The 27,174-nt window shown below is 42.8% G+C and overlaps 1 protein-coding gene across 1 annotated transcript in view; it reads right to left on the bottom strand.

Annotated features, from left to right (window-relative positions):
- Positions 1-5,884: 5,884 nt before the first annotated feature.
- tshz3b (teashirt zinc finger homeobox 3b) overlaps positions 5,885-27,174 on the bottom strand; it is a 37,617-nt gene continuing 16,327 nt past the window's right edge. The window contains exon 3 of the mRNA XM_053878255.1: positions 5,885-11,021. Within this exon, the coding sequence (XP_053734230.1) occupies positions 7,378-11,021 (3,644 nt within the window). The 3' untranslated portion in view covers positions 5,885-7,377. The remainder of the gene's footprint in view (positions 11,022-27,174) is intronic.

Genomic DNA, 27,174 nt, shown 5'->3' with positions numbered 1-27,174 from the left:
CGAGGAAAGTAAGCTAGCTAACACACAGAACGAGAGACCGAACAACAGAGAGCCAATTTACCGCAGGGAACAAAATCACAGGAACTAGAGGAGCAATCACTGAAACAAGAAGACTCTCACAAGGCACAAAGAGGCGAACTCACGGGAACAAGGAAGAGAGTCACAGAAACTAGAAGTCCGTAGGGAAACATTGGGAGACGATCTCGTGGGCACAAAGAAGAGAGTCCAGGAAACTCGAAAACGATCTGGCACATGTTGCTGGAGTCCAGGTGTTTTTGTTCTTGGGTGATCAGGGAAAAAATGGCTCCAGCCGTGTGCCACACAAACAGGAAGGGAGGAAACCAAACATAACTCAAGGGACAAAATAAAAGCAGGATCATGACAGGGAGACCCCAACAAAATGCCATCACCTAGTAATAGATGAGATGTGCCAACAGGAGGAAGCATATATGGAACATATAGTCAAATATGTTGAGCCTGTTACATGTGAATCCTCAAACACGCCTTGGTGGGTTGCAACATCAGTCTTACCTAGCCATCCTTTAGTTAGAGACTCACCTTTCCACCTAAAATGGCACAACCAATCTGCGCCCCAACTTCTACCCTATGGTCCAAATCTGAGCGTTCGAAAAGGAAAAAGCTTAGCTAGACAGACCTGGCAACAGAAGCAGACTGGGCTGAAGAGCCAGTCGAGGTGGGCTGCAGAGGCTTCGGAACTCAGGATAGCACAGTGAGAAGCAGCCATTTGCTGTGGCTGAAACTTGCTTTCCACTGTTTTACTGCGCCGATACTATCTAAAGCGGGTTTTATATTACACATTTTTTTCTTCTGGATCAGGTGACGCAAAGCTGTGGGTCAGTGTGCGCAGCTTAAGGACGGCAAAAGGTCTCAATGTCACTACACAGCGTCACTTTTTAGTCCACAACTTTCAATAGAAACACACCCTCAAACGTTGCTCAGGTTAGAGATACAGGTGTCCGGTACTTGTGTGAAGTAGTAACTACATCAGGCATCATATTGCCCTAAGACCTTGACTCCTGATCTGACCAGTAAGTTACTTCATCACGAGTACAGGTAGCCGTAACACTGAGACCTGTTCTTATGCGTTAATCTTCCCGTCACAGCATCGGCCTACAAGCCTCACAAGAGTGACTCTGAAGCATCTCTACGAGAACCACATGGCTCTCCATCCTCAAGCACTCTTGACTACCAATCCTCCAGCACCACCTGATCCTCCAGAACTCTTGAGTGCCAACCCCTCATAACAATCTGCTTCCCCACAAGAAGCAATAATCTCAATGGCTTTCCACAAAAAAAGCACCTGATGCTGCATTACGACCCATCTTGCCCACATACATAGTGATCTGTGTACAGGTTTTTCCCGCCAACTTGCAGTGTTGGACTAGTACTCAACTGTCTGCGTTACAATTGCTGCTCATGACAGCGTCTCCAATATGAACCTCTTGTTGTTGAGAAATGGAGACCTGGGATTACACTCTTTTTTCATTTGCAGTTACATTTTAGAGCTAGACTTCGCCAAATGTTTCAAACAGTATCTTGAGCTGTGACCTGTACAGCCCTGACTAAAAGTGCAAGTAAGTAAATCTGTTTATCCCTGGTTGGTTTACGTCCCAAAATTCCAGATCATGTTTGGGAATTGGGTGGAAATAGTTCTTGACTAGAATCTCAAAACATCCAGCGAAGTCTAACCGCTCAGCTGGCTCCTCCTGCATCCTTCGGTCTCGGTCACTATGAACTCTCTTATCTCATATCTTATGTTCTCATCTATCGTCACTTTTGTTTAATTTTGAACTTTTATTTACGGTCGTAGAGCATCAAGGTGTCCCTCATTGTTTCATGCTTGGCTTCGAGCAAAATGAAACAAGTGTGTAAACATAAATAAATATAGGAATCTATTACAGGAACTGATCAAGATTTGATTCTGAATGTTGAGGATTGGTCAAGAAACTCCCAGAAAACTAAAATAAAGCGATGCGGGTGAAGAAAAATTAAAGGTAAAAAAAAAAGATATAATATCAGACTGGTATTCTGATATTTCAGTTATATTTGCTGTTCAATGAGTGAAAGACTGTTAAATCACTTCATAATAATAACAATAAATATAGATTCAATTGAACACCCTGAATTTAAACAAGGAAAAAACTAGTGAAAATAAGGACCATTTATTTCATTTACAAAGGAAAGGTTGTTTTGTTCAATATTATTCGATGAAAGTCCTTTTCTGGGAGTTTATTTACCCCACCAATTCCCCCAAACAGCCACACACACACACACACACTCTGTTGATGTTCCTCTTACATCCTGCGCCGACACATCCAACAAGAGACACCTGTCTGTTCCATCCTGCAGCAGCGTGGTGTCTGTGTGCAAATTAAAGGACGAACATGAGGTGGAAGAAAGAGACGGATTGAGCGCAGCTGAAATGGACGGGCCGCCGCGGCTGGTGTCTTTGTGCCTTCCTTGTATCTGGGATTTATTTGTGCTATGCAGTGTGATTCCAATGAAAGGACAGCAGCAGCCTGGCTTGTAACCGCACCACTGTTCATTTCTTTACATAAAGCCACTGAGGTCTCCTTTGGCACATGCGTGGCTCAAGGTTCCTGCTGCTGTGGTGCACGTCCGTGAGCCACATTTGAAAAATTCAACTGCTGGAGAAAGGGTTTTCTGAAGTAGAACTGAAAGAGAAATGAGTTCTCCTAAAAATTTCCGCTCGTGATTCAAGCTGCTATTTATGTCCCAGTTTCGCAGGGGGCTGTGCAAATTGGCATTACTGTGACATGTCCACATATGGCACACCTGCAGCGTTGAGACTCATTGTCTCCTGCACAATCCGTTTGAACCTTAATAAGCGGCGGCTCCTGCGTGCCAGAAGAGAAAGCAGGGAGGAAGGACATTTTTTTTTTCCTTAAAGGCTAATGAGAGCCTTAAATATGCTGCCAGACTTCAGGCTGGACGGTTGAGGCTTGACATTTACACACTCCGTGGCACCTTGTCACCTGGTAGTTGAAAGGTGCGAGCGTTTATGTGCATATGTATTGTGTGTTCGCCAATGAGCAGCGGGCTGCTGAGTAGCGGGAAAATACTTTGTCTTTTGTTTCTGTACCTGGTTTATCCCTCCTCATGGGAACCAATTCTTACGGGGATCTTACACCTTTTGTTGGAACCATTTGGTTGGACCCCACAAATCCAAGCCTCACTTTGAGGATGGGGGCTTTAAAATAACTGGGTCATTGTCATTGGAGTCCAAGTTAAGTTATTGTTTTGGATGATTTAGGGTGAGAGGCTGGGGAAAGGGTTACCACAGTCAGAATCAGCTTTATTGCCAATGTCAGTGAGGATCCCACCAAGTAGGAAAGTGCTTTGGTACATTGTGCAACGTTGAACATATACATTTATAAATCAATAAAAATAAATATTGCTACTACTACAACTACTACAATAATAATAATAATAATAATAATAATAATAATAATAATAATAACATTAATAATAATAATAACATTAATAATAATAAACAAAAAATGAATCATAATAATATAATATGGCAATGAGAGGTCCCTACAAAGATGATGTGAAAATCCTGCACGTAACTTTTAATTATTTTTTTTTTGCTTTAAGTGCCAGTCACAGTGACGGTGAAATACACTACCTTCTCACCATGACGTTCCCTGTCATGACTGGACAATGAGATGAGAGTCTGACCGACCTAACTCTTTTTAAAAGTCACACAGTGCTGCAAAGGCATCTGGTATGTGGCGAGTGTGTGTGTATAGGTGATATAGTTGGCAGACAGGACTGTCATCATGTAGCTGGCATTGCAAACAAAACATTTATTTCATTTTAATGTCATTTAATTTCCTCTTCTTTATCAACTTCCTGCTCAGGCCGTGAACTCAGAATACAACACAGTCACCGACGATGTCACGATTCAGAACCAGTTTATTTCCCATCCGGTTCAAAATTGCATTCCGGAACCTGCTCAGAATTCCAGGACATTTTGCCGCCCATCTTTCTCTGAAAGGGACCCAACCGGAGGCCTCACCTTCCGTGATCCACAACAACTTATTGGCCAGTCAGAGTTACACCTGCTGAACTAGACAGACTGACCCTCAGGAAGAGCAAGAGGTGGCCATCCAGGTTTACCTTCCCCTGTTGTGGTGTCCAGAACTGGACCCAGGAGCTGGTGGTGTGAAGAGAAACAAATGGAATTATTTTGGAGTTCAGATCCGGACCCCACCTCTCACCCCAGTATTACGGTGGAACTGCTGTGGACGTCCATTCACCGTCTTCATGTCTTTCCTGGTCAGGATGACTCACCAGAGTCTCTTCTTCCTGAGGACAGTTGTGAGTCTTGACTTGGAGGCTGAATCCTGTCCTCCAGCGCACCTTAGCTTTTCATTTCACTCACTCGGCATATTAAGTGGTCTGAATATTATCTTGGTTTTTAGGCTGTCTAAAATGTATTTTTAGGAATTTTTGAATTCCATGTAGACATATTATAATGTAGATGTATACATGTAAATATTATAACAAGACATAAAATAAAGTCAAGCAACTGTTCTTGACCAGAATCTCAAAACAACCTGTGAAGTGAAGTCGGTCTCGGTCACTATGAACTCACGTATCTCTTATCTTGTGTTCTCACCTACCGTCGCTCTTGTTTCATTTGAAACTTTTATTTTTGGTCGTAGAGCATCAAGGTGTCCCTCAGTGTTTCATGTTTGAAATAAGTGTGTAAATATAAACAAATATTGGAAACGATGACATGAACTTTCGTAGCAAGTTTCAATTCTGAATGCTGAAAAGTTGAATGAAAAGTTAAATTGACGGTTAACATTCTGTAAAGAAAAAGACAAGTAAGCTGATATTTATTATTAATAATAATAATGATAATGATAATAAATAAATAATTATAATAATAAATTTGACGTTTACAGTTTATTGAGTGAGAGACTAATAATAAAGATAGATTTACACTGTTCTCATCATACAAGTAACAGTCATTTATGCTGAGTATGTTTATGTATTTTATACATGGTTTAATGTCGTATATGTCACGGCACAGTAGTGACAGTTCAATCCTCTGTATGTAACGTATACAGCAGAATTTACCATAAAACCTACCTTCGCCTGAACCTAAACCACTGCTTTGAAAGTGTTGGTTGATGTGCACTAACACTACGACTAAGACGAGTACCAAGTCACATTGATCACAGCTCTCAGCTCCTCATCTACATGGCGACGAAAACCACAGCTGCTGATAATGGAAATACTTCATAACTATAGTTCATCTTAATTTAAACAGCTGGTTTGGTCGGAGGAGTGATGCTTTGTTCAGGGTGAATTGAGCTGTGTGCTTTCCATTGAATCATACACAAGCCGAGGCTGAAGAGGGAGGACGGGGACTCTGACTCGTGACTGTGTGAGTTTGGCGGTTCAGAGGTGGACAACCCAAGCGCTCGGTTTTCTCAAAACACTCTCCAGATGCGACGCGATGAAGTACTTTTACTTTTTACTTTTACTTTTACGAACCAAACAAGACATTTCAGGTGTGATGCCCATTGTTTATCATATATTGTATGTATTGACAACTAAATAACGGCATGTTACACTTTGTTATAGCAGGCTGTTTAAAAGAATCTGGGATGTTTTTGTTCTGTCTTCGCTCTCCTCCCGACCCACAGCACCCAGTGCTGCCACTCACTGTAAAATAGTCTGCAGCTTGTCACACACAGACGTGGAAACACTCCCAGTCTAATGTGCTCATTAGGGACAGCGGAGCTCACACATAATTGATAGCCACGACACAAAGGGTACACACACAAATACACACACACCATTGCAAAAAAACAGGTTTCTTTTTTTAATGCTGCAGTAGAAAACAAGGTTATATGAAGTCATATAATAGGGGTTCATTGTCGGGGACAACAACAACAGAAACCAAAAAAAAAAAAAAGGAGAAAATGAAAAGAGTCATGGCACAGAATGCATCACAGAATCTGTGCCATTTACATGCTGATATTTTTTTTACACTGTTCCGCCCCTCAGTTCCCCCCCTCATTATTCCTTCTACGTATACTGGCAGCTGTCAGTTACTACAACAAATTGACTGCCAAAAATGTAGCAGAAGGTGTCAGTCATGAGGTTAGTGTAACCATGGTTACCTTTCATAACCCGAAAAGATTAAAAAAAAAACTGCAGTGTTGAATAATCATAGACAACCAAGAAATAAAAAAAGAAGGCAGTATGAAACAACTTATCTTATAAATAATGGATTACATGTTGGGTTTCTTCATAAAGCAACATTTTTTTTTCACAATGATTTTAATAATCTTTTTTTTCTTCCCTTTTTTTAACCTTTTTTTAGTGTTCATACATCAGCACATGTTGAGAAGAGTGAAAAACGTCTTTAACCCTTTGAGCACGAGCTGGAAAGATGTCTCTTGTCGTTCATTTTGCTTCCTGCCATTTGTACCATTCGATTAAATAACACATTTATAAAACTATTGTGCAAAACATGTTCAACGTCGTCATATACTGTGCACCAGAAGAATCAGAGTTAAATTAAAAAATATAGAAACGATGCATAATTTAGACATGAGTTACTTCATATGTCGTCATATACATATTTTACAAGACCTGAATCAATTCATGTTCCTGATAAAAAAAAGAAAAAAAAGGAAAAAAGATCAAGCACAAGTGAAAATCTGAAAGTAAATAGAGGGATGATTTTACTGTCTACAGTAACACACACACTGCAGACTACTGTCGGTGGAAACAAATGTCTGGAACAAGTCGATCGTGCATTTTGTGTCAGAAGTGCTTAAACGTACTCAGAGGGTTAAATTCAAACGCTGATTCCAGAAGTAGAACGCTAGAGTGCGGGAAAAGAATACAGCGAGTAACAATTGGAATAAACAAATATTTTTGGGATAAAAATTAAGTCATGGAAAGTGCACCAGATTTCATCATAAAATATCCAAAAAACTGTTTTGTTCATGCATGCAGCTCATCACAATCCAGTGATGTTGAAATATGACAAAACGTATTTCCTTTTACACAACTTTTAAAATACACATTGCTTCATTTTAGAATATTTTTTTTTCCTTTTTAATTCTTCATATAATGTGTCATTTTCAGCTCTCACCAAACATATTCCATTGCCACGATAGAAAAAAAACAAACAAACAAAAACACCCAAGTGTCTCGTGCCAGTGAGTCCACATCAACTACTGTGACACAAAAGGAATGTGCCAAAACTGTATAGCAACGCAGTTCTGTCACCGTACTTTTAGCCCGACGAAGAGTCTGTGACTGGCTGCAGGAAGGATATTACAAAAGTCAGTTGGGCCAGTGCTACTGCTTTTCCAGCTCCAAGACATACATGAGATGATCCTCTGGCGACTTCCCATGAGTCTTACTCAGATGAAGTTTTACTGCATGCTTGCTGGCAAATGTCCGGTTGCAGAGCTTGCACTTGTGAACAGCCCCGCTACTGTCGTCGTCATCCGCGGAAGGTGATGGGCAGTCAGTGGCGGGCAAGGGGGTGTTTAAGGATGAAGGGAGCGAGATGGGCAAAGCGGAGGAAATACTCGTGGGTAGCGAGGAGGGCAGTGGATGGCTGGATGGGTGAAGGTTAGAGAATAGTTTCTCAGACAGTCCTTTGGTGTGGCGATGATGGTGGTGCTGCGATATTTGACTTAAAAGCTGTTCACCGGACAGTTTTGCCAGGTCGCGGAGACGGAAGCCCAAATGGGACTCTAAGTGGCTCACGTAAGTGGAAGGTGAGCGGATCTGAGACGCACAGTCACTGCAGAAGAACACGGGGTGACCAGAGTCCAGGTTTTTCAGAAACTTGGTGCCACCGGTCCTCCTCAGCTGGTACTTCACATTAGCCAGCCAATGGGATATTGTCGTCATGGAGAGTCCCGTGAAACGGGAAATGTGCATTCTTTCTTGCGGGCTCAGGTCGGACATCATGTACTTTCCGTCGCTCGTCTGTCGTAAGCTTGATGCGAACTGGGCTTGGAGGATAAGGAGGTGTTGAGGGTTCCAGTTGGACTGCCGGCCTTTACGTTTTTGTGCTGGTGAAACATCCTCTGTCTCTTCCTGTGTTGCACCTTCAATGTCCGACCTCTCGGATATGCTCGTGGGTGTGGATGACTTTGACACGACGTGGCTCTCTGTCAGGTTCCTTAGCATGTCAGAGATGTCGGAGAGGGCATTCTCTCTCAAGGGGGAGTTCGACATGAAGGATGCGACTGCAGCTGAGGCTTTGGTCATTGTGGCCGATGATGCAGGAGAAATGGAGGAAGGGGTGGATGTCGTGGAAGACAGAGTAGCAGCGCCCAGTGAACCGTTGGTGTTCTTGTCCGCGTTCTTGCCTTTGGTCAGATCGATGGGCTGGTCGCTGTTGATATGCGAAGGGTAAAAGTACCGATCCAAGTGGTCACTAGTGGGCTTTTTGGTCTGTGCTGGTGGTGTAGATGCGGCTACGGCGGCTTTCTCCGCCAAACTGTTGCTCATCTTGAACAACATACTCATTGGGTCAAGGGACGGTAGAGCAGGTTTGGCAGCTTTGCCAAGGTGGACGTTCATCACGGACTGCAGTGCACTGAGGGGGTTAACAAATGGCTGCTCCGGAGGGGGGTGGTCAGTGATGATGGCTGTGCTGCCACCTAGGGAGCCAGGAAGGGACGCTGCGACAGTGGCCTCTACTCCATTCTCAATGGGCTCTTTTGTTACGTCGCCATTTACATCTTTGTGATTTTGCTCACTTGCATCAGCTGCTACTTTTTCCTGCACACATTTTCTCTCCGGACTTTTATGCCCAAGTGTGGAGTTGCATTTCGGGGACTCTTCTTTCACAGACTCGCCTGCTTCGCTTTTACACGGTGAGGGAGTTGTGCGTCTTGCAGGTGACACCCTTGCAGTACCACTTGGATCCCTCATTTTCTCCTCAACCTTTGCAACCTTCTCCGTCACTTTCTTCACCAGTTCTTCCATGGCATGAAAGTTTGTCTTAGATAGTGGCGAGGTTTGACAACTAGGAGGGGACATCAGTGGCTGATTTTTATTGGTCGGAGAAAGGATCTCTCCTGCTGGGAAAAGGTATTTTAGTGGAGAGCTTTTTCCAGAATTACCAATCGACAATTTCATTATGTTTGGTAGCTGGTAGGCAGCGTGGATACTGGGGTATCCACCCCAGCTTGGAGCACCATTCTGGGCTTTGTTGATCGCTGAGGTCACGGTGTTCTCCAGAGACTTGAGAATATCTAGTCCACCTTTAGGACTAGCATCCAGGTCCTCCTCGGTCAGGTAAGAGTATTTCGAGGAGATGTCAAACTTCTCCTCATTCTCCTCCTCGCTGGACATCTTTTTCTCTTTGTTTTCACTGTCGATGTGGTTCAACATGGACTCTTTCGTACACTCCTCTTCTTTCTCCTCCTTTTTAATTTCCACAATCATTGCAGAGGGGGAGACGCTGGCTTGTGGAGGAACTGGGGCTGGCGGTGGGGAGAAGGTTGTAGCAGCAAGAGGAACTGACTGGATCTTTTCTTCGTTTGTGGGATTGGCCGTAGGAGCTGGAGTCGGTGACTCGATGATCGGTTTGCCTTTTTTGATAGCAGAGTTTGTTACTTTGATGAAATGTCCGGTCACCATCATATGCGCGGTCAGCTCTTGCAGCGTGTCATGGGAGCTGCCGCACTCCATGCATTTGAGTATTTGGGACTTCCGGGACTCAAACTGCCAAGCGTAGCTAGCACCATTCTGGTGTCCGTAGCGGTTGTTTGGCGTGATGTAAGGGTTGGTGGCCTTTTGCAGTGCGTCGTTTGTGTCGTTGAGTGATGTTGCTTTCGGTGTCGTACCTCCATTTGAATCAGGCGAGCTGGGCAGATCGAGGTCAATGGGAACCCTTTTCCGAGCAGATGAGATTATCTTCGCTGCCACAGGTGTTACAGGCTCCTTCAGAGGCACTTTTTGGTAGTGTTTTGTCTTGATCATGTGGACACTTAGGTCCTGCAGGGATTCAAAGGAGTGACCACAGTACATGCACTTGAGAACTTTTTGCGCATCCTCCTTCCCTTCCATCTCTAATAAAGAACGCTTCCTTGGTTTGGACCACCGTTTGGCACCCTCACTGTCGGTCTCATGATTATCATCCCGGTAGTGGCCTGTCTCGTTCATGTGCACCGTCAGCTCCACCAGAGTATCATAGGCGGCGCTGCAGTCCTTGCAGCGGAACTTACTGGCACCAGTGAATATAGAGCCGTACAACTTGGAACTCTGCCTGTACAGCTGCACTGTACTGAAGAGGTTGGGTTCCGTCGACGCTGTGGACACAGCCACTGTGGGATGGTGGACTATTCCTACCCTGTGTTGGTGGTTCTGAGAGGCCTGCTGAAGGGTTTTGGCCATCGCTGTCTGATGCCAGTCATAGCCACCACTTCCACAGCTGCTGCTGCTGCTGCTACTGCTGCTGCTGCTGTGACTACGTGGAGGTTTCTCAGCAGGAGCTTGACTCAAGTTCAGATTTAAAGTGGACCAGTATGAGTTGGTCAGGAAGGAAGTGTATATCGCCTTCATCTTCTCTAGACTGTCAGCTACAGAGCCAGAAGCGCCGAGTACGGCCTCTTCTCCACCGACTGCCACCCCGGCGTTGGCGGAAGCCATCATGGCTGCCGTGGAAGACAAGGACAGATTGGTAGGGTCTTTAAAGAGAAGGACGTCGTCTTCGGTTTTCAGTGAGGAACTTTCAAAGTCAGACATCCTGTCACTGGATTCACTCAAGTGAGACTCGCTGTCCAGCTCTTGACCTGAAAAGTCGGCCGGGTTGGGGGACTCATGGAAGCCAGTTGACTCTGGTCTGTCCTTCAATAGAAAGTCTTTGTCTTGACACAGGAATTTGGTCGAAGAGTCCTCCCCTTCCTGCGCCGAGTCCTCTCCATCCAGGTCGTCCTCCATGAGGGTCGTCTCTTTGTCATCTTCAGTGACATATGCTGCACAGAGAGAGAGACACAAGGAGAAGCATTTGTTACAACCAAGGTTGCCGTTCACGTTCCACAAACTAGTGCACAAAACCTTCAAACAGAAAGGAGCATTTCAACGTCATGAAGTATTTTCTTCCACTTGCATGTTGTCTTCACTTCAAATTATGTAGTGGTTTCTCAATCTTGCCACTAACTGCAGATCATTTTTTATGAACTGCAATAAAGTGTCCGCCTACCCCCTTCCTCCCTTTACTCCTTGTTTCCCAGGCAAGACGGAACTAGAGGGAGACCGACGGAACAGAAAGATGGAGGGCTGGGGGAGGGAGGGGAATGGCTCTTCAAACAGGACTTGCCACCTTGTTCTTCTCAAGGGGCAACAGCTTGAAATTAAAACTAAATTTGAAATTAATGAAGCACATTCTGGCGGTGGCATTCGTTTCTGAAGTAATAAATTACTTGTATCAACCTCGGAGACAGGAGTTCCTGTCTGTCAATTAATACGTCTTACGTTTCTCCCGCAGACGCTAATGCATCCCCGAACAGACGCGCTCGCCATTTAAATTAAGCAGGCGTTTTCACTCATTACACTGCTCAGCCCTCGCCTCCTCGTAAATAAAAACGAATGCGTGTACGTCGGCGACAAATTCCTCCCCGCTAGAACCCATTTGCTTCAATTACCCAAGATTAGAAAAAAAAATGTTTACAGTTATTATTTACAGTTTAGCTTCAGGGCGTGGGCTGTAGGCTTTCAATTTATATTCAAATCGTACTTGTTCGAGAAGAACACAACGGGAGAGTGATTTACAGTTATTTAAATCGCAAGGTTGCAGTTGCGCAGGGTGAAGATGATCATGTGTAAAAGTAATATTTCTCCAAAGATTGAAGTGATTTAGATGTGACCGGAGTCCTAGCATTCCTTCCAGCAACACGCCATCCCTTTTCTAACCTGGTATGTAAACAAAGCGAGCAGGTCAGTGCGCTGAGAGTGGCACAACAGATGCAGTATTTAATCCCCATCTAATATGGTCACACACAAAACTGCCAAACATCCACTGCCTCCAACCTCACTCAGTGTTTGCGAGTGTTGCTGCCACTGCATCAGCAGCAGCACCGAAGTCTGTCACTGTCAGGATACTGGTTGCCATTGGCGATGATTCCACACTGCCGTGGGATAAACAGATGTAGCGAGGCACTGATATCCCACAAACCATCACTTGCTCGCACGTGCACACAGGCACACACTCACACACGTAGTTATACTGTAACTGCTGCAGTTGAACAAATCTTTGCCTTCAGGCGTTCTCAGGAGCTGCACTGCTGAACATGCTGTCTGCTCTGGCGTTCATGTGAGCAACAAGAAGAATCATTTGAAAGGAGTCAAAATGGTATTTTGTCTGTTTGAAGCTGCACCTGTATATATATATATATATATATATATATATATATATATATATATATATATATATATATAGAGAGAGAGAGAGAGAGAGAGAGAGAGAGACAGAGACAGAGAGTAAACTCAAAATTTATATAATTGATATATAAATTATAATTTATATAATGAATTTAGTATCTGTTCTAAATGTTCGAATCTGTGTTTATCAATCTATCTATCTATCTATGCGTTTATCTATCTATCCGTCCGTCCATCCGTCCGTCCGTCCGTCCGTCCGTCCATCCATCCATCCATCCATCCATCCATCTACCTATCTATCTATCTATCTATCTATCTATCTATCTATCTATCTATCTATGTGTTTATCTGTCTATCCATCTATCTATCTATCTATCTATCTATCTATCTATCTATCTATCTATCTATCTATCCATCCATCCATCCATCCATCCATCCATCCATCCATCCATCCATCCATCCATCCATCCATCCATCCATCCATCCATCCATCCATCCATCTATCTATCTATCTATCTATCTATCTATCTATCTATCTATCCATCCAACCATCCATCCATCCATCCATCTATCTATCTATTTATGAAGTAACAACTGTTGAATTATTTGGTTTAAGGAACACAACACACAAACACACTCATCTGGTTCCCTTTTCTTCTATCGACTCCCCCCCTCCCTCCTCCAGCACCCCCCTCCTCATCTCACAGCAACATCCAGCGACCCGCAAATACGTGCAACCGAGCAGCACAACCCACATGTACATGCCATCTGTTCTGAATCAGCCAAAACGACAGCTGTTTAAGAGAACAATGCTCCGGCTGAGGAAACAGCTGAACGCAGCAGCCCGACGCTCTCATCAAGGCCAAACATCAATGTGAAATCTACTTTAAATCACTTTGAACACGCTCCCCCTTTCAAATGAGCTGTCTCCGTGTGATAAGAACATGTGTGTGTCACACATCTGTGTACCTGCGAGCGGGCGATGCGCAGACTGAGAGTTCCTCACTGAGGAATCGGTTAATCCCCCCACGTTTGTCCGTATGTTTAACAGGGGTGAAAATAGTGAAGCACTCAAATATAGCGATACTCGATTGTTGTGTTATTGTCTTGATATTTTCAGTCTGCTATATTGATATGTATTACAAAGATCTTTAGACATTCAGCTGCTTTGGTGGTGTGTTTCATACTAATGATAGTATAATAACAGTGTAGTATAGTATAATAATAACAGTAATAAAAATACTAATTTCTTTCTATTTTGTTGATGAAGGAAGTTGCAACATTTAACTGAAAGTCTAACTGGACTACCATCGTAACTTGTTTTCATGTTCATAATATCGTACAACATTTCCCCTTAACTTCATGGCTGTTGTTAGCTAATATTACAATATATTGCTGAACCTACAGTATTGCAATACACAGATACGTATCGTAGATATAGATACCCGCCAATACAAGGCCCTAGCATTTATGCATGAACTCCTCAGTGGTTTCACGTGTTTTAAATACATCATTACTCATAAAAGGCATTATTTACAACGTGGCAAAAACATGGCTTTGCGTGTTAGAGGCCATTAAAGGGACATTTCTGCCCACAAAAATACAGGGGAGCAGGTAAATTGGAAAACTATTTTTATGAAATATTCTAAAAAATGTGTTTAAAAATGATTCTAAGCACAGTAGTTTCATGTATCTTTTAAATATATCATTACTCATAAAAGGCATTTTATTACTACTTGGCAAAAACATGGCTTCTCGTGTCAGAGGCCATTGAAGAGACATTTCTGCCCACAAAGATACAGGGGAGCAGGTAAATTGGTAAAATACTTTTATGAAATATTCTAAAAAAAAAGAGTGAGAAAAAACACAGTGGTTTCATGAACTTAAAAAACAAAAATAAATTAAAAAGTGATTTCGTCGAGCTACTGAAATATTGACTGGACACAGTCATGGCGTTGAAACAACCTCCTCAGGTGGGCTAGTTTGTGGTATCAAGAAAGAAGCTAAAATATTTCGCCATCTCTTCCCCGGCGCTAAGCCCAAAATGAAGCATTTACATCCACATGTATGACAGGTTATTTGTGGTTAACCTGAGCGTTTGCAGATTCCCATTGCTTTGTCATTCACACTCTCAAAGCCTTCTGAACCTTCTTCCCCCATGACCGTCTTTGTTGTGAAGTTGTGGTTAACCTGAAACATATTAACCGCCCTGACGATGCCCAGATAGGGTCCAAACTGTACGAAATGCAAACAGCGGATATTTTAGTTACTCAACCACTACTCACACACAAAGACAAGCCTTCAGGTTCATGTAGAGATGATGATGCACAAGACTTCTGGCATAACTCCAGCCTCACTAACGCTACGACCCACCACACTGAGATAAATTTGGAAAAGAAAAACAAAAAAAAACAACAACAACACATTACCCGCACTGGGCCAAACACGCCAGGAGTGCAGGTGCTCTTTTTAATTAGCAGCGAGCGGGAGCACCAGATGAATAGTCAGCAGGGTGCGAAAGGTAGTTTCATCTCATTTTGCAAGCTGCCGCTGTTGAAGCAATTTGTTTTTCCGAAATCCTTCCTGACGTCTGAACACAATCACTGCTCAAGTAAATAATAGTAGGTGTCAGGCGCAGGTGAAATAAAAATGGAGTTTCGACGAGCGCTTCAAGGTCTGAAAAAGGTCCCACGTTCTGCAGCGGAAACGGTGAAACAAGACGCAAACTCCTGTTTAATAACACGGCGGATGTGACAATAGCATGTTATGGACTGCATTCATCACCCAGCCACTGGATGAGATCGCATCACCCCCCTCTCCCGCTCCCCTCCTCCCCCTCGATCGACTGTACAACCCATGTTAATGAAGTTAATTGAATCAGAGATCAATAATACTTAATTATTGTGGTTTGACGTGCGCTGACAAATTAGCGGTGTGTGCGTGCGAGTGTGTGTGGCAAGTATAGTTAAAGGTATGTGGCTGTGCGAGACACAGGAACGGTGAGGAAGGCCATCGATTCTGAAGAAGTGTCTGATCGACCCAGACACATGATGAATAGAGACTCTGCGGAACTCACTTATACGCTGTTTGAACAGAGAGTTGTTGTTGTGTTCCTCTTTTCTAATGCTTTTCTTTTGTGGTCATTTCCGTTTCCTATTTTTCTTCCAGTTTCCAGGCAACACAACTGGTCCTGTTCAGCTATATTCCAGTTCCTGTTGCCAGATGGTTACTCCGTGTTCCTACGGTAAACTCTCCCTTCCTGACTCCGCTCTCTCGTGCTCTTTTGATTATTCTAAATTCCGTGCATGCGTGACTTTCTTTCTGTCTCCTCCTTAGCTGTATTCCTTGCTTCGTTTTCAGTTTCTCGCTTCCCTTTAAAGTATCGTGTCTCTGTAACTCACTTTTTTGAGATTTATTCCTTGCGTGTTTGTGTTTAATTCCACCACCGAGCGCCTTGTGGGTTTATTCCCAGTGTGTTTTTGTTGTCCCCCTTTGTCAGGCTTGAGTTTTATTTTCAGGTTTTACCCCTCTGCCTTACGTTTGGTGTCCACTCCTTTGGTTCATTGTTCCTGTCCGTCTTTTGTTTGTCCTGTAATTATAATAAACTATTGTTAAACCTACTCTGAATCTCATCTGTAAGCCACCAACAGTTCAACGACCGGGTCTGATTCCTGAGCAGCCATGACAGAAACGTTAGTTTTCTGTCATATATGCACAAAAACGCATTAAAATAAGAGACTTAAATACATGTTTTTGACTAATGTTACGTTTCTATTTTACAGTGCAACAAAGGGTGTTAACTGTTGAATACTTCCATCAATAAAAACAATCAAATACATTCTTTATTTTTCATTAACTGCTTGCTCATAGTCATAAACGTTACATCAATTTATTTTTCTCTCCAGAACTATATTTTGCAACTATATAGTTCTGCTTCTGCCTTATCTGCTTCTGGCAGATAAGTGGCAATGAACATTCGGCTCAGTCTGAAGCATCGTGGGGATGATGCAGAGTTGCAACAGTTGTTGTATTTGTCTTCAGTTCATATACTGCACACAACACACACACAGTGTCAGAGTGTAAGTGTGTGTGCGAGCGGTGTTAGCCTGGCTAATGCCACTCAGCTGGTGTCAGTGGTGCTGACAGTGTGTTTACATGCCGCAGTTTGACTGTACGACGCCCTCGCTGAGGCGTCTGTGTGAGCCAGTTTCTACATGTGCAACCATAACAAAAGTGTAAAATCTCATCTTATGAACCCCAGCATGTCTGACTTATGGCATCCAAAAGAAACGCACAAAAGAAAGATGAATATTTTACGCCTGACACACTGACACAGTCAACATGTATTTCTTTAAAAAATAAAAAAAACCACAAAAAAACAAATAAAATAATTTAAATAAAAAATAAACACAAAATAGACAAATAAAATTATTGACATTTCTTTCATTAATTTGTATTATTATTTTTTTTTTTATTGTGATGACAACGTTACCCTCATGATGCTCATAGCTAAAACACCTCCCTAATCTTTTGTCTTTGTGATGCTTGAATTTGTGAGTACAATCTTCAACACTTTACACAAGGTGTAAACAAAAGCTTCTCTGGTTTAAGTGTATGCCAAGCTGCTGACGGGTCAATGAGGTTTCATGAAACAGTGTCCTGATTTTTCAGAGGCCACTAGATGGCACTGTCTACTGTAAAATGTTTGGACTTAGTCCATTCTAAACCAAGAGCGCCATCTAGAGGCCTCTGAAAATGAGGTCACTGTTTCATCAACCCTGCAACACTGTTTCGTGATACCTCATCTACCAATCACTATCAATGATCACTGTAGTTTTCTAACGTTACACTAGTTATCACGGTTCAATACTGGCTTGATCATGTCACACATAGTAGGCCGTACACAAAACTTCAACAGCTGAGGACTGGATTCACTTCAGTGAGTCACCTGCCTGCCAAGTGACTTTGGAATTCAACACTGTGACCAACAGCAGTCCGGTTTCTTAATGTTGGGCTGCAGTCAGTAAACAGTCGGGGGCCTCTTTTGCTTCTCCATCAGTTGCACGGTCAGTGTGCAAACAAGACTCTTTTCTCAATGACGAAAAATGGAGACCAATCAGAGGTCAGCGTTGCGCATCACTGACCAGGGCCGCAGGGATGAGGTCACTCCAGCGCGAGCTTATCAAACGTTTTCACCACCTGACTTATTTTTTCCGACATCTTTGGGTTGGTTTTCTGAGTAGACTTTCTATCGTGCCGGAGCTCCACGGTACGAGCTACTTCGTAGACAGCCGACGGTTTATTATTCAGATAGCTTGCACTCGCAGTGGCACTCTCAAAGCCCAGAGGGTGAGCCTGGGTCATGAACGCTCCTCCCAAGGGAGGCGTGTGGGTCTGTGTGCCTGTGCATCTTTGTGTATCTAGGGGGATCAGCAGGCTGTGAGGAGTTAGCCAAGCAGGGCTGAGCAAGATCCATCATTCCCAGCGCTTCCCATTTGTTTACTGTTCTCTCCATCCTCACTTTGCCACCAAAGCGCTGCTTTCTCCTTCGGCGCACCCGACCGTTTTCTGCTCCGTTTTTTTATCCCCTCTTTCTCGCCTCACATCTGCAGCTCATTTCCGTCTGTCAGCGTGTCAGCTCGGTGCCAGCGTTGCCAGGAGTGGGTACGCAAAATAGCAGAGCCATCGATGTAACATGCAAAAGAAATGGCCAGATTGATTGAGAGCAGAGTCCAGGTATCTGTTTCGTGTTTGTGTGTGACACGCACGCGCAGTGCAGCTGGGTTACTTCATGGGTATCTATTACCTGCCAGTCGGCTCTGATCTCTTTGGACAGCTCTGATCAAAAGATGTCATCCGACCTACTCGACCGAGCTCGCAGGGGAAGCCAGCACTGGGGAGCGCTTGTGTGCGAGCGCGTGTTTCCCCGTAAATCAAACAGTGGTCCGGGTGTAAATAAAATGACAGGATCACTTTAAGGTCCTGTCAAATAGGCAGGAGGCGATTATGATAGCGCAGACTTGCTTCCAACGCAAACGGACACAGTTAAATTCAGTGGCTATAGCGCTATATATGCGATCTTGCTGTTTTTCTGGCCCTTCTTTTCCACCTGTCTTTCCTGAATAGTTTCATTCAGAATCAGACTCAGCTTTATTGCCAAGGTCAGTGAGGATCCCACCAACTCGGAATGTGCTTCGGTACATTGTGCAATACTGAACAAAACAATATTAATAATATTAATAAATGAACAAAAAAAATTAAATAAATGAATAAAACTAAATAATCAAACTTCAGAGATGAAACTTAGCTTAAAAATCGCAGCACAACATTGCAGCGTTAGCAATAACATTTCTAAATACATTTTAAAAATGTATGTATGTACTGTAATTTGTGGAATATAAGCAACTACTTTTTTCTCGCGGTCTGAACCCTGTGGTTTATACTGGGATGCGGCTAATATCTGGATTTTTCCAGGCTAAAGAGCCTCATGCTGCCAAAATATTGAGCCTCCTCACATCAAACCCATGACATCACAGGTGTTTTATTGACCTTAAAGCGCTCAAAATCCGCTGTTTTTGCCCGTGTGTCCGCAGCTCCGCCACAGAGCCGATCTCCTGGAGGAGCGGAGACGAGAAGCAGCAGCTGAGAGCGGCTGTGGTGTCATTTTGAGCGCTTCAGAGTCAGTAAATGATGTGAGGAGTTGATGATTCCAGTTCAGAACATTGTCTAGTTTGTTTCATGAGTCAGTCTCCATGCTGGAGCCCATTTTCCAAACTAGTTTAGAAGTGATCCTCATGCGTTTTTAAGCCTTTCTACGGTGCAGACAGCACCACTGCACCTGCGGCTTATAGATGGCTGCGGCTCATGTAGGAACAAGATCTGTTTTCCTTCTTAGACTTAGTGGGCGGGGCCAATATTCTGCTGCGCTTTATATTTACTTACTGTAATGAACAAATAAAAATAAGTGTTTTATTGTATTCTGTTGTTTTTTACAACAACAATAAAATGTAAAAACGTTAAATAAACAGAAGAGACAGAGACAGTTTGAAATGTTCTTTTTGTAATATTTTCAAATAATCACAATCCTATTAATTTGAATTTCCTCTTCAAGAGCAAAACCCACATATTCAAACCATGGCAATAGCCACAAATCACCCTCTGCCAAAATGAAAAAAAAAAAAAAAGACTCGCAAGAAGGAAAGAATCCAAATCAAAGAGGCACAGTGTGCACGGGCAATAAAAGGTGTGAAATGTTTGTCTTTAAGAGGGGAAAAAAAAGAAAAAAACGTCTGGCAATAAAGGCGGAAAACAGCTCAGCTCCGAGGCAATTTAGACTGCAAAACACAAACCATTAAGTTTGTGCATTATCTTTTAATTTAATCTTGAATGATTTATAATCCATCACGCCAGGCTTCAACCATATCCAATTATTCTCTGCCGCTTGATTGACAACAAAGGTGATTTATTAAGCTAATAAAAGCTGATGAACGCGGTGAAAATAACCAGCCGGACTCCAGATCAACGAAACATTCAGCCACCCGAGGTGGATCAATGTGGGCTCGCGCCTTTATTTGTGTTTGCCTAAAACACGACTTACAAAAAAAAAGGATCTTCCGCTGACTGTGCAAGAAAATCTGGAGGGAAAAAAAGAAAAAGCCACAGAGACGAGAGGTAGCTCTTCCCTCCTGTGCAAAGCCGAGTGATTATATTAGGCGTTAATTCCTGCATCCACAGCATATATGTCATCTTACTCTCCGCTTTATCTGCTAATGTTACGCTCAATCACTTGATATTAATGGAAAAACAGAGGGACAAGGGGGGTGTGGGGACGGCTCGCTGCTGAAGAGGGGCGGGTGTGATGGAGCAGGTCTGGAGTTCACATGCATATCAATGTCGGCCAGTGCCATTAAGAAATATTAGCATGTTTACAGCGCCAAGCCACGTATGACGCTCATTTAATGAGGCTTAGAGTCACACACAGGCGCGCACACGCACACCGAGGTCCTGCCTACCTCCACAACACATCGGGTTTCGCTGAGATGTTGGAGACTGCCGAGCGGATGAGGTCAGCTGGAAGGGCGACGCTCTGAGTTACAGCTGAAATCTTATTCTGATGAGGAACAAATGTTTTTGGGGATCAGGAACGCGAGGACAGTTTTCCCGACTTAAAGTGTGTGACAGCTTGGTGGAAGCAAAGGTCAGATACGGTTTAAAAGATTGTCAGCATGAGATATTTTCACGTCATTAGAATCATGGATCAAGGATGAAAGCATGTCATTATTATTATTATTGCTATTATTGCAACTAAAACAGAGGCTGTATCGAAATATTAGGCCATAAATATGTATTTGCAAAGATACCACAGGTTTTCAACATGTGTACCGGACATCACCATGTTCAAACAATCCTCTATAGCCATCATCTCTTTAAAATGCAGCCACTTAAGAAGGAATCAACGGCAAGACCTCAGAAAGAATCCAAGCTTTTCATCAACTGCATCCTGAGATGAAGACGGTGATGTTTTTTAGGGACCAACTTGCATTATGTTTTAAGTTGCTCTGACAAGGTTTGGGACAGTAGATGGTGTGAGAATGGCAGCTGGAGGGAATCTGTTCAACATGAGCAGTGAAATGCTGTTGAATATTCCCAGAAAGCAGGAGTGAATCATTCGCTCATCCTCAAGTAGACAGACCAAACACACTGACTAAAAAACTTCATGCTCCAAAATGGATTTTATTAGTTATTGAGTTCTGCTAATTTATAAAAATAACATCTTCCATTTGTTAGTTAATACCATAAATGTACAAAGGAAAACAGATCTTGTTCCTGCATAAGACGCAGTGCTCTATAATCTGCGGGCGCAGTGGTGCTGTCTGCTCCATAGAAAGGCTTAAAAATGCATGAGGATCACTTCTAAACTAGTTTGGAAAACGGGCTCCAGCATGGAGACTGACTCATGAAACAAACTGGCCAATGTTCTGAACTGGAATCATCAACTCCTCACATCTGTTATTGACGTTAAAGCGCTCAAAATGTGTCCCAAGTTCCGACACCACAGCCGGTCCAAAATTATTATTACACACATACAAGCATTTGTCTTTGTGGAATGCATCCCAAGTAAATCTGTCTTTGTGTCTACTTGAGTGTGTTCATATTTTTGTATTGAATGGCGGTAAATAAAAAGACGGTGGGAAGCTCTCAAACATTCTTTCTAAAAAAAAAAAATATTTTATCAACGCAATAATGCAGCAAGTACCTACATAATTTTATGATACACAGAAAAGACTTGAAATCAAATCAGTTTTCCATTGTAACTCGCGATGACAATGTATTCAATTCAGCGGCAAGACTTTCCAAAGGTCACATGCAGAACTCAACTAGAAAAACTGAGCTCACCGACATCAAAAAGATTTTTTTTTTTTTTCGCAACCGTGAACACGATGATGTTCCTCACTAACCTGAGTGTGATTTAGATGGGACCGACTTGCTATTATGAATACAACAATCCACGACTTGTTTAAGTGGCACCTGGCACACCCTTAACCCCTACAGCCCACAGGTCATCGACACCTTTTGTTCAGATGGTGAAGCTACTGCGTGTGTGTGCGTGAGTGTGTGTGTGTGACTTCACTAAAATAGTATTCAGCTTCAAAGCATCTTTCGTTGTGTGTCTGTGTGTCTTCTTGTACTTCTATCTTTGTGAGAACCTGTATGCGTTTTTACCCAACAGAGTGAGGACATTTTTGCAAAGTGAGGACATTTTGCCCGGTTCTCACTTTGTCAAGCCTTATTCGGAGGGTTAAAACTACAAAATACTTAGGTTATAATATTGGGGTTTCACTTTGGTTCAGAGTCAAGGTTAAGTTTAGCCGTGTGTTTTCGGTGGCCGTGTTTAGGGGGGGAGGCTGGGGAAAGGGTTATGTCAATGTACGTCAGTGCCGGTCCTCACTAAGACAGGAAGACAAACATGTGCGTGTGTGCGTGCACGGTGGTAAACGCAAAAGACAGTGATGAATTATGTCAGGAAGGAGACGGCCATTTTTAATCATGTAATTAGGCCCAAAGAACAGAGGAGGGGAAAGAAGAAAGGTCTTTTTATGTCTTGCAGACGATGTCAAAATGCTTCCAGCACTGATGTGTGTTGTCGACTGCGTGTGTGCATGTTTGTCTGAACTTTAATGGACTGCAAAGGCCTTTAAAAAAAAGAAGCCACATCGCCAGGTCGGTCCCACATTGACTTCTAGTATTAAAAAAAGAAAAAAAAAAATGTTCAGTAGCAGTTGACTTTTTCAGTTCCAGTCTTTTTTAGTTCCAGTCTTTTTTAGTTCCAGTCTCGGGGAAAGGCTCTGTCGTCTCGTCCTCTTCAAAATAAATGTATTAAGCAGGAACTGTAATGTGTGTTTGGCGAAAACAAAACTGCTGAACAAAGATGTTGCGATTTGTTTTTATGTGTAAAACCACCACTATAATTAATTGAAAACAAATGTGTTGCATGAGGAAAATAAAAAGGGAAACTGATGTGGCGCAATCTGTGTGTTCATTTTCAGGAAAAGTTGTCAAATATGGTGATTTCATTCCTTCATGATCCGGCTAGTAGCGCGGCACAGAAACACCAGGGTGGTGGGGGTTGTGACACTTGGCTGTGACTTGTGAGGGACCTCACCATCATGTGACGCACACACTTCTACGGCTATCTTTGTGGGGACCGCACATTGCCAGACCCCTTTCCCCAGCCTCTCAGCCTAAACCTTTGAAGTTTCAACCCTCAGTTTCAGGCTCAGCATTGAAAAAAATGTCCTATGTTTCCACGAAATGGTCCTCGCAAGTACAGCGAAACCAGGCACACACACACTCTGGTCCACGCAGAACACCATGTAAAACAGACATTGCCACGGCTGGTTGGAATGATTTACAGTGTTTCTCTGCACACATGCATGTACCGTGTGGATGTCAGGCCAGAGGAATTCATAAACACGGAACCTTGACTAAGTTGTTTTTCCTTTAACAAGCTCATCCTCATTTCCTCTCTCCCTCGCAGAGACATGCAGTCACCCTCCCGGCCGCAGCACACAACCATCTACTCGATCGAAAAGGTGAAATACAACAAGCACCAGCGTTTTTTTTTCATTGTAGTGGCAAGTATTCCTGTCCCTTTAAGCGATATTACCAGTAATACACGTGTAATAAAGAGATAGAGATGTCAAAAATAAACAAAAGTTGAAGAATGCTGAACAATATTTGGGTAAAAAAGGCCCAACATCATCTACACATTGAAGTTCTACAGCTGGGGAGCAAAATCGCAATACTATAAGCAGACAACTTCAGCACTGGCTGAAGAAAATGTAGAGTCAAAGTTATAGATTGAGTGAGAAGCACAATGATTTCCTCAGCCAAAGCCATGTGAGGAGGAGGATGGCAAAATCCAAGCCACGACAAATGAAACACAGACAACAATGTGGAGGCATTTGTCTCACAAACAATTGAGATTCTTCAGGAATTATATAGATATATAATGTATTTATTTAATTTTTTTATGATGTCCAATCCTTGCGCACGGCAAAGTTTCTTTTGACAATAAAATGGTTGAACTATACATTTAAAAAAAAAAAAAAAAAAAAAAAATATATATATATATATATATATATATATACACATATATATATATATATATATATTTTATTTTTTTATTTTTTTTTTTTTGTTTTTTCACTCCACCTGCCTGTGTGATGTGACATCACAAACCTTCAGCGCTCTTTTGATAAGCTCAGCTCAACTCTAGGATCATGTGAGAAGACAAGAGCCAGTGTTGGAGCCGGTTCTGGATGTAACCCGGGGCTACGCTGGAGGGGAATGTGGCAGAACTGAGGAAAATGTGAAGAAGCTAAATGCTGGCTGATTGACTCTCATTTGCCTGGATGTTTAGCTGAAAGCTGAAAGTTCATTTCACTGTTCGCTGGGTTCGTGTGCTGCGCCATCTTGGATTGTCAGATGGGACCACATGACCTTTTTCATGTGGCTTTTTAATGGGATAGAGGTTCATATTTGAAAGAGCTCGCACCATGGGGACGAATTGTCTATAATTTTTGTGTATATAATCTCTATTGCTTCAATTCAAAACAAAATAAAACCCCAATATTTATGCATTTAAAAGTTAAAACTTTTTCATCCACGCTGTCTTCAAAATAAAAAAAAAAAACAAAACATAAATGTAGTGTCCTTTTTATTGTCATCTGCATTCTTTGAATCAAGTTTACAACTTCTACAAAGACTCACGTCAATGACACGAAACAGCTATTAAAGGAGTCTCAGGTATAACAAGAGACTCTCTGTTGCCATGCGTCTCATATGTGGGACATTATTGTCTGTGTGTTCAGAACGTTTGGTTCCAAAGGTCTGTATAAACTCCCGATAATAAATCGCGGTGGGAAACAGCGGGATGTCAAAACATCCTGGGAACCTGGATTGTAGCGACTAAGACGTGTGGCATGGAGGCAACAGGTTGAACACATGAAGAGAAACTAGTTGTTGGATCTCTATTTGAAGTGATGCGTTTATTCACCGTTCAGCAGACAGAAGCTCCTGGGTTTACAATCTACTATGGAATTTTTGGAATCATTGAAGTAGATGAAACATTACGCATGAAAGGATGAAAGGTTTGGGAATCACCAGAACTGACACTGACACATTTGCACTGGATGGGACTCGATGGCTGAAGAGTCATACCTTGTGAAACTATGTCTTCATGGTAGCGCCATTGACTTGGGCAGGTTTCATGACGCAGTATTGACAAGTAGATGAAGTTTCATGACACAGTATTGAAGGGTTGATGAGGTTTCATGACGCAGTATTGAAGGGTAGAGGAGGTTTCATGACGCAGTATTGAAGGGTAGATGAGGTTTCATGATGCAGTATTGAAGGGTAGAAGAGGTTTCATGAAACAGTGTCCTGATTTTCAGAGGCCACCAGATGGTGCTGTAAAATGTTTGAACAAGTAATTCAATGAAACCTCACATCATTTCTAACCCAAGAGCGCCATCTAGTGGCCTCTGAAAATCAGGACACTGTTTCGCCAACCCTGCAACACTGTTTCATGAAGTCTCATCTACCCGTCACCAGTGTCTAGCATGAAGAAAAGAGTCCAAAATCCCCAATCTACTTTTAAAATCTACGTTTAGAATCCGTTGTTTCCGTCTCACATACATGAGTGACAAGTGATCGGCGTGCAATAACGTGTCATAAATATTGCGATGACTGCGCTGGCAGAGATCAAACGGTGTCTGTAAAGTCTACTCAAGGATGAATCCTCGCCTGGTACCTGAAAAAGGATTTTTTCTTTTTCCCAGCCGATCTCCTGCTAATGAATTAGGCCGCAGCCACTGTCGAACTGGAGAGTCCGTCTTATCAGCGCTCACTCACTCTTCCCCTTCACGATGGAAGCAGGGGTGGGAGGGGTTGGGGGGGGGTGACGTCTAACGCCACAGCCAAGTCCGCCATCATCACATACCTGCTGTGTAAGAAGACAGGATGAAAAAAACCAAAGCTCTCCTCGCTCCTCACCTTCCCAGTGTTGCCGTTCTCCGCCGCCTCCCTTCCTTAGGTAAACCCCCGCACCAAGTGGCGGTACGGATCATATCTTTTTAATTATCTCTTCCCGCCTTTGATTAATTATTCAGCGTGACAACAGCCCGCTCCTAATGCTTTTCACCTGCCGCTGCTGACTGACGGCCCCTCTGTCCGACTCAAAAGCAAACAGCTGCTGCCATGATCGCCTAGCAACCAGCCGCTGATGGATGAGTCGGAGAGATGGATGGCCACAATAAATCACCACATCTGCCTGAGCTCCGTAGGAACCTGGGGAAAGTGAGGAGGACCCAAACTCCGGTGGAGGGGAGCGAGACGGAATGAGGAGGAACTCATCGTCATCGTCAACTGAAAATGAAATGTTTTTATTCGGGAAAATCTGATCGTACAATGCGTCCTTCGATACCAGGAAGGACAAGTTGTACGGACGACAAAAAGGACGATCTCGCAAATCCAACTCTGGTCGATTTCATTGGGCTTCAAAAGCGATCAGAGGCCACCTGATGGCGCTCTCATTCATTTCAGCTGCTTCTTTCTGCCACTCACAGTTCAAACTGTACTGTCAATCGAAAAAAAAAAAAACTGTAGTCACTGAATAACCAGATTTCCAATGAGCTGTTCATGGTATTGAAGTTGATATTTATTTATTTCTTTGCTCACACTAAACTTTCCCATCTATTTGTTACTTTATTGCAAACCCATTATACAAATGATACGACGGTAAGTGCTTTTAATTCAGTTATATTTCACATGGAGTGCTCAGGAATATATTTATGTTTTATTAGGTTTAGTACTTTTACGTTAGAAGATGTTGCTGAAGACAGCAAAGGTGTTAAAGGACAAACTTATGAATGTCACAAACTTGACACTCTGACCTGAGTTCGAAGTGTTGACTCACTAGATGGTTTATTGAGCTCACGTCCAGTAATTTGTCGTTCAACTTTTCTAAATTAATTAAAAATATATATTTTTTGGAATGTTGGCTTCTTGAAAGTTTTCAGCAGAAACTGAGAGGGTCGTTTTTTCACGAAACCTCAGCCCATGACAGTTGCTGAAGTGAAGAAGCAGGAAGACATTACTCTCCAAATGCACATGAGAGATGCTCCAGTTTGTCAGTATAATTTACTTTAGTCATGTTTCATATTCTTAACTGATACTTATAAGTTA

The sequence above is a fragment of the Synchiropus splendidus genome, chromosome 1, assembly GCF_027744825.2.
Source record: "Synchiropus splendidus isolate RoL2022-P1 chromosome 1, RoL_Sspl_1.0, whole genome shotgun sequence".
Classification (NCBI taxonomy): domain Eukaryota; kingdom Metazoa; phylum Chordata; class Actinopteri; order Syngnathiformes; family Callionymidae; genus Synchiropus; species Synchiropus splendidus.
The sequence above is the reverse complement of the archived record's forward strand: the minus strand, read 5'-3'. Positions and strand labels throughout refer to the sequence as shown.